The sequence below is a fragment of the Borostomias antarcticus genome (assembly GCF_949987555.1).
Source record: "Borostomias antarcticus genome assembly, chromosome: 21".
Lineage (NCBI taxonomy): Eukaryota > Metazoa > Chordata > Actinopteri > Stomiiformes > Stomiidae > Borostomias > Borostomias antarcticus.
Genome location: NC_140254.1, coordinates 6117181 through 6124680, shown reverse-complemented (window position 1 = coordinate 6124680; position 7500 = coordinate 6117181). Strand labels below are relative to the sequence as shown.

At 52.3% G+C, this 7500-nt stretch overlaps 1 protein-coding gene across 2 annotated transcripts in view; it reads left to right on the top strand.

Moving 5' to 3' along the window:
* The window catches only part of LOC311322783 (RNA-binding motif, single-stranded-interacting protein 3-like), a gene marked incomplete at both ends in the record, with an annotated part of 175517 nt that overhangs the window by 50267 nt on the left and 117750 nt on the right, over positions 1-7500 (top strand). For both annotated transcript variants that reach the window (XM_084454897.1, XM_084454898.1), the window contains one exon: positions 4374-4534. In XM_084454897.1, coding sequence (XP_084311023.1) covers positions 4374-4534 — 161 coding nt within the window. The remainder of the gene's footprint in view (positions 1-4373; positions 4535-7500) is intronic.

The window sequence follows — 7500 nt, the reverse complement described above, 5'->3', positions numbered from 1 at the left end:
GCCCTCTGCCAGTTCTCAGCTAGCTCACTGGCTGCTATGGCCCCCTATAAATCAGGCCCAATTACAACGCTGGTACAGCACAGCCACAGGCTTTTCATCCACACACACACACACACACACACACACACACACACACACACACTGTCAAGGAGGCAGGGGAGGAGAGCCAGCACCACCAGCGGTGCTCTCACTGTGGAGCTCATATGTTCCCGGTGCCAATATCCCCCAAGTTTCCCTCTCCCCTGGCCAGGGTTCAGTGTGGAGTCTGCATGTCACTAGCTGTCCTTTCATACTGTACATACTGTATCCCGTTTACTGTAGGTTTCTCTGTGTTCTGTACGGTAGATACACATGGTACTGTAGTTAGTGCTGTGTAGTACATCTCAGTGATTTGTTGATTTTATATTGTTGGCTGGCTTCTTGCTTGGTTGGGTTTAATTTGTTGACTTTTGAGCTTGATTTTTTCGACAGAACTCGCTGGTGTACGTGCACGCACATACACATACCCACACACACACACACACACACACACACTACACACGCACACAGGCATTTTTTTCTACATACTTCTCTTCATTCCTGACAGCCATTCCCCAGCTGCATTCAAGAGAGACGTGTGTGTGTGTGTGTGTGTGTGTGTGTTTGCTTGCGTACGTGTGTGCATGTGTGTGTGTGTGCGTGTGTGTGTGTAAACAGTACAGTAAGAGGTGGCCCAGCCTGTAGACCACAGAGTAGATTTATCATCCTGGGTTAATACTCTCATAAACATCCCCCCGTGTGTGAGGGCTGCACAGCCCCCCCGAATGGTCGGATCACTAAATTGGGGCTGTATAAACCGCTCTGCCTGTCTGAAATACGCTGCGCAAAACTGAAATGCCTGGCATGGCCACCAAGCAACGGGTCACCAGGCGGGGCTTGGGGGGGGGGGCGGCTCTTTGTCAATAAGCTGTATTATAATTCCCTCCACCATGTCATGTGAGGGGTGTGCATTTGTATATTTCGCCATTTTGAGTATTTCGCCATTTTGTGTATTTCACCATTTCTGTCCATTCAGATCAAATCATATCAAACTTTATTTGTATAGCGCATTTCATCCACAGATGTGCTTTATAGAGAGCAAAGGGGGGATGGACATAGATTCTACCCCTACATTTTCCAGAGAGAAGCAAAAAACAGTACATCCAGGGGCCAGATACAGTGAAGCTGTAATAGTGAGCTGTAAAAACTCTTCTCTGACCTCTCAACGAGACGATCGAACAAGCTCCTGGAAAACGTTTAAGTCTATTTGCTAAGAACATTTACAGAGCAATAATCATGGGCTAAATACTTCATAAGAGACATGACTATCAATAGAGTAGATAAATAGTTAAAGAGATGTTGCCTAATAGGATATTGCATATGATTTTGTATGATTTTGAAGCCTCTAAACACATTAACTTAAACCAAACCAGAAAATGTTGTTATTTTTAGTAATAAGTTCAATAAACTGAATGTGGTGGTTACAGACACTGTTATTTTGAAATTTTGTTGTTGTAGTCCTCGTTATTTTGCTTCCGGGGATTTGTCGACGCGTTTCGACGCGGCAAATCCCTGGAAGTGCAGACTTCATGAACATGCTTTGTTTACATGGAGCAACTATAGTCAAGGAAACATTTTTCTTTATTGTTTTGTGGGTGACTAGTTGTTGAGCCTAATGTTGTTCGAGGGTGGAATTCTCCTTTGAGTGTATCATACAGTATAATAAGGCACAATAAGCACTTAGCAGACAGGCTTTTAAAGAATCTAGAGTAAACTAGGTGTAGCTGCTAAACAGAAGTGGGGAGACAGAAAGCAGGGGGGGGGTGACTTGATAGGGACTTCTGGCGACACATACAGGGATGGAGCTGGACACAAGGATAGCAGGGGGCCTCTCCAGGAGACATAAGGAGGACCTTGACCTGGAAAGCACGCGTGGCGCGCGCGGGGGGGGAGCTTTCTGGGACCTCTGCACCAATCATGGGCAGCATTCAGATAGGGCAAGGAGGGTGAGTGTCAGCCAGCTAGCATGGGAACACATCTATCAACCTCACACACACGAGACACACACACACACACACTAGTCCCCTGAGACCTCGAGCACCCTCTCATTTCTCATCGCAGGGTTTCTAAGAGCCCTTTCTTTTCCCTTGGGTAACCTCCCTCTCCCTCCCGTCCCTGTAAGTAATGGGCTCTGTTTGACCCTCCATGCCTCATTGTGTAAGATTTCAGCTTCTGACCTTAAAAATGAAAGCAAATCGATAGGGTGGGCCACGTGCATTCTGAAGCCCAGGACGGAAGCCAAGTCTGGAGCCAAGGGAGAGGGGAAGAATGCAGTCCTTATTATTACTGGGGAGAGGAGAGGAGAGGAGAAAGGGAGAGGAGAGGAGAAAGGAGGGTACTGTAGGAGAGGAGAAGTGAAGGGAGGAGAGGAGGAGGGAGTAGGAGCGGAGAAGGGAGGAGAAGAGAGAGTAGGAGAGGAGAAGTGGAGGGAGGAGAAGAGAGTGTGTACAGGAGAGCAGAAAGTTGCTTTCATTTCACCTTCACCGCCAGCCCAGCACTCCGGAGGTCAGTGTGTACCGGTGCATTAGCATGTCAATAGTCGATACCCCGAGCAGCGTAGGGAGGAGGGGGGGCGCAGGTACGCCCCCGGGGCTCCGCCAAGGCTCGGCCTTTCGTCGTTGTGCGCCGTCATGTCGGAATTTACGATCGCCCTCTGGAATAATTCGTCCACATAACGGACACCTAAGCACTTCTACTACTCATACAAGTTTGTCGTCACTTCCTTAATTTAGATACGAACGCGAAATACGACCTAGGTCCGCTGAAACAGTCGTTTGTGTGTGTGTGCTCGTGTGTGCTCGTGCGTGTGTGTGTGTGTGTACTATTGTTGAGTGAGTGGCTGGCCGTCAGTTCCAGTTAGCCCTGCGTGATAATTGTCCGGCCGTTGATAGACGCGTCTCCCTTCACGCTCCAGGGGTTCCGGCTCGCCCGCCGGAGGTGGAGGAGGCTGCGACACGCCGGCCCTCTGCACGCGCTCAGAATAGCGCGTCAAATCAGCCATGCTTGACGGGGCCGGCGCTAACGCGAGGGGCGGGATGGCATTAGCGGCGTGTGTGTGTGTATGTGTGTTGGTTGGTCGGTTGGAGGTGTGTGTGGGGTGGTTGGAGGGTTTGTGTGGTGATTGGAGGTGTGTGTGTGTTGGTTGGTCGGTTGGAGGTGTGTGTGTGTGTGTGTGGGGTGGTTGGAGGGTTTGTGTGGTGATTGGAGGTGTGTGTGTGTATTGGTTGGTTGGAGGTGTGTGTGTGTGTGTTGGTTGGTTGGTCGGTTGGAGGTGTGTGTGTGTGTGTGTAGGGGGGGGGGCTGCTCTGCTGGCTCTCCAGGGAGGTTGGGTTAGAGGGTTAACATGGTTAACTGGAGCTGGTGGTGGCGTTTAGCCGTGCTATCTTTCTCTGCTCTCCTCCTCCTCCTCTATCCATCACTGTCCCTCTCCGCCTCAGTGACGCCATTTCTCTCCCTATCTCTCTCTCCATCTCTCTCTCTCTCCCTCTCTCTCTCTCATGCTCTTCATCCCCTTCCCTCTCTCCACCTCCCTCCCTCCATCCATCCCTCTCTCTCCCTTCTTCCCTCTTTCCCCCATCTCTCTCTCTCCCTACCTCTCTCTCTCTCTCTCTCTCTCTCTCTCTCCCTCCCTCTCTCTCTCTCTCTCTCCCTCCCTCTCTCTCTCTCTTTCTGTCACCAGGGGAAGCGTCCCTGGAATAGAGATATAAATGTGCAGTGTGTGGGGAGCCCTGACTCCGGGGCCATAAATCCACACTAACGGGAGCACAGACACACCGAGAGAAAGATGGAGCGAGGGAGGGGAGGGGAGGGGCGGAGGGGTGTAGTGTCGGGAGGAGGGTTGGAAAGAGGAGTAAATATTAGGAAGAATACGCACGGAGATGGAGGTGGGCGTGTTAAGAGGAGGGATGTACAGTAGTCTATGGGAGATGGGAGAGGCGATATTCTGGGTCGGGGGGGGGTCTGATGCAGATGGAGAATTTTCCAGAAATAGGTGGAGGAGGAGGGATGTACTCTATGGAAACGTACCGAACTCAGCTGTACTGTAGCTGGGCAAAAGGAAATTAACCTTCTCCCTCTCGTCTCTTTTGTTGAGTCCTTTTTCATTAAAGCCCTAATCCGCAGTGTGTGAAACGGCCCCACGTAGCCCAGCTCGCTAGCTCTGCGTCAGCCGTCCACACTACCGAGGATGGGATCTCATGGAGGATGTGACGTATAGTGAATTTTAACTCCTTCCTGTCTCTCTCTCCCTCTCTCTCTCTCTGTCTCTCGCCCTCCCTCGGTCTCATGTCTTCCAGCAGCCCTATGCTCCACCTCCTCATCCCATGGCTCCGCCCAGCCCCAGCACAAACAGCTGCAGCCACAGCGGAGGGGCGGAGCAGCTGAGCAAAACCAACCTGTACATCAGAGGGCTGCCCCCCGGAACCACGGACCAGGACCTCATCAAGCTCTGCCAACCGTGAGTCAGAGACACGCACGCGTACACACACACACACACACACGCGCGCGCACACACACGTGCAGACACACACACACGTGCAGACACACACAGATACACACACAGACACACGCACACACATACACAGAGACACACAAACAGACACACACACACACAACTTAAACACATGGATACACACAAGAACACACACACACAGTACATCGACAGCACACAGGTAATGTACACACGTGGATAACACAAAAACACAGACAGACACACACACACAGACAGACAGACAGACATACAGACACACACACACACACACACACACACACACACACACACACACACATACAGTAGACTGTATCTTTGCACACACATGCAGTAGCCTAATCCTACACACCCTCATAAAAGCTTGACCAACCGTGAGTGGACACACAAAGATAACTCCCATAATCCCTGTGTGCTTGACAGAAAAAGCACACACACACACACACACACACACACACACACACTCTCTCTCTCTCTCTCGCACACCCTCAGTAAAGCCTAATAAAGCCTAGATTGGACTGCCTCCCTCGGGAATCATGGACCAGGACCTCATCAAGCTGTAATACACAGACACACAAGCACAGACAACCACACACACACGCACGCATGTAGGCACACACACACACACACACACACACACTCCAACAGCTTTGTTCGGCTCCATTAGATTCCCTTCACTTCTTAAGTGAGAAAAGGGTCAAGATCATTAATAAAGACAAGACAGTGGATGGGGGAACACAGTGCTTGCATAACCTTTCCCTTGGCCACTTTCTCCAGAAGTGTCCCAATGAAACACAGCCAGTTATCCAAGCGGTCCCTGGGCCTGGCGAGGGGGGGGGGGATTTTGTAATGCCTTCTCTCTGTGTCCTAAGTCCTGCCTCTCTCCATGTTGACACATCAAAATTCCATTAGCTTGAGAGCTGCCTCTGTGAGACTGCAAAAGCACTTTGGCGTTTTGGACGTTAGCATCTCCTCTGAGTAGAAACTCAGAGCAGAGACAGGTTCTATTGAATCTTGAAGTTGGCGGAGGAGGCTTGTTTCAGAAGGGCTTCCTGTCAGAGTTCATGCTAAAAGTCCACATCAATATTTGGTTTAGTTCAAGATCTCAATATCTGGTTCTCACAATCGATGACTTTGTACAGTACATTCACTGAACAGTGGACATGCTAGTGGATGCTGTCTACCATTCTCCCTCTCCCTCTCCCTCTCTCTCTCTCTCTCTCTCTCTCTCTCTTTCCTCTCCCTCCCTCTCTATCCCTCTCCCCCTCTCTCTCTCTCTATTTCTTTCTTTCTCTCTCTCTCTCCCTCTGTCTCTCTCTCTCTCTTTCCTCTCCCTCCCACTCTATCCCTCTCCCTCTCTCTCTCTCTTTCCCCTCCCTTCCTCTCTGTCCCTCTCCCCCCTCTCTCTCTCTCCCTCTCTCTCTCTATTTCTTTCTTTCTCTCTCTCTCTCTCTCTCTCTCTCTCTCTACCCCCCGATTCACGTCTGTGGTCTCCTGTTCCAGTGAAAATCCAATGCCACTTAAACTTTAATTGGCTGCTGTAGGCTGTGTTCTCAGTGACAGGCATGAAAGTACGGCCTCAGCCTCAACCTAGCCTCAATCCAGCCCCAGCCCAGCCCAGCCCAGCCCAGCCCAGCCCAGCCTCAGCCCAGCCCCAGCCCAGCCCAGCCCAGCCCAGCCCAGCCCAGCCCAGCCCAGCCCAGCTCAGCCCAGCCCAGCCCAGCCCAGCCCAGCCCAGCCCAGCCCAGCCCAGCCCAGCTCAGCCCAGCCCAGCCCAGCCCAGCCCAGCTCAGCTCTGACCCAGATCTCCTCCCCTGGCCTGTATCTCCTCCTCCCCTGGCCTGTATCTCTTCCTCCCCTGACCTGTATCTCTTCCTCCCCTGACCTGTATCTCCTCCTCTGGCCTGTATCTCCTCCTCTGGCCTGTATCTCCTCCTCCCCTGACCTGTATCTCCTCCCCTGGCCTGTATCTCCTCCCCTGGCCTGTATCTCCTCCCCTGGCCTGTATCTCCTCCTCCCCTGGCCTGTATCTCCTCCTCCCCTGGCCTGTATCTCCTCCTCCCCTGGCCTGTATCTCCTCCTCCTCTGGCCTGTATCTCCGGAGCCCTGTGTCACGTTAAGGAGGGAGTTCATCTCTCACTCTTTCCCCCTTCAGTAACATGGGGTGTGTACAGTCTCTATGTCTCTCTCTCTCTCTCTCTCTCTCTCTCTCTCTTTCTCTCTCTCTCTCTCTCTCTCTCTCTCTCTCTCTCTCTCTGGGTGGTGAGCTGGGCTGAGCAGAGCCAGGGGTCGCTGGGTCACACGCTCTGAGAAGCTGCCCCAGCAAACCCAGACTCGCCCCGTATCTCTAAAGCAAATACCCTGCCACCAACTGACACATTCTTGAGAGCCTGCCATATCCTAGCTGCTGATTGGAGGTTGTTACACGCCGTCTGAGAGATGCGTGGAAGCGCCAAAAAAAGCCTTGCTCTCCCGCCCCTCCTCCCACATGAGCTCAGCGTTATAACTCGGCCCTCCACTTCAAAGTCAGTAACAGCGGTGTCTCTCAGGGGTTCAAATGAAATGCACCCCGCGAGTGGTTGGAGGAGCAATTAGTATGCTGGAGTGTGTTTAATCTGTGCTCTATTCAGCTGGCTGGACGCGCTCTGCTCTCCACAACCATCAGCCTATGGGCCAGAGAGGCATCCAGAGAGAGAGAGAGAGAGAGAGAGAGAGAGAGGGAGAGAGGTTTTGGCTGAGCACCCAGAGCAGCCTGGATGGAACAGCCGATACCGTGAGAAAAATGCCCGGGCCGGGCCAGGCGGGGCAGGGGCAGGGGGCCAAAGCTAACCCACCCAGAGGGGTCGGGAGCCAGCACACACCCCGGGGCTCCGGGGCAGGGCAGCCTCTTTATGATCCGTTTCACTAGCCAGCGGTCGGGCCAGGACCGGGTTTTT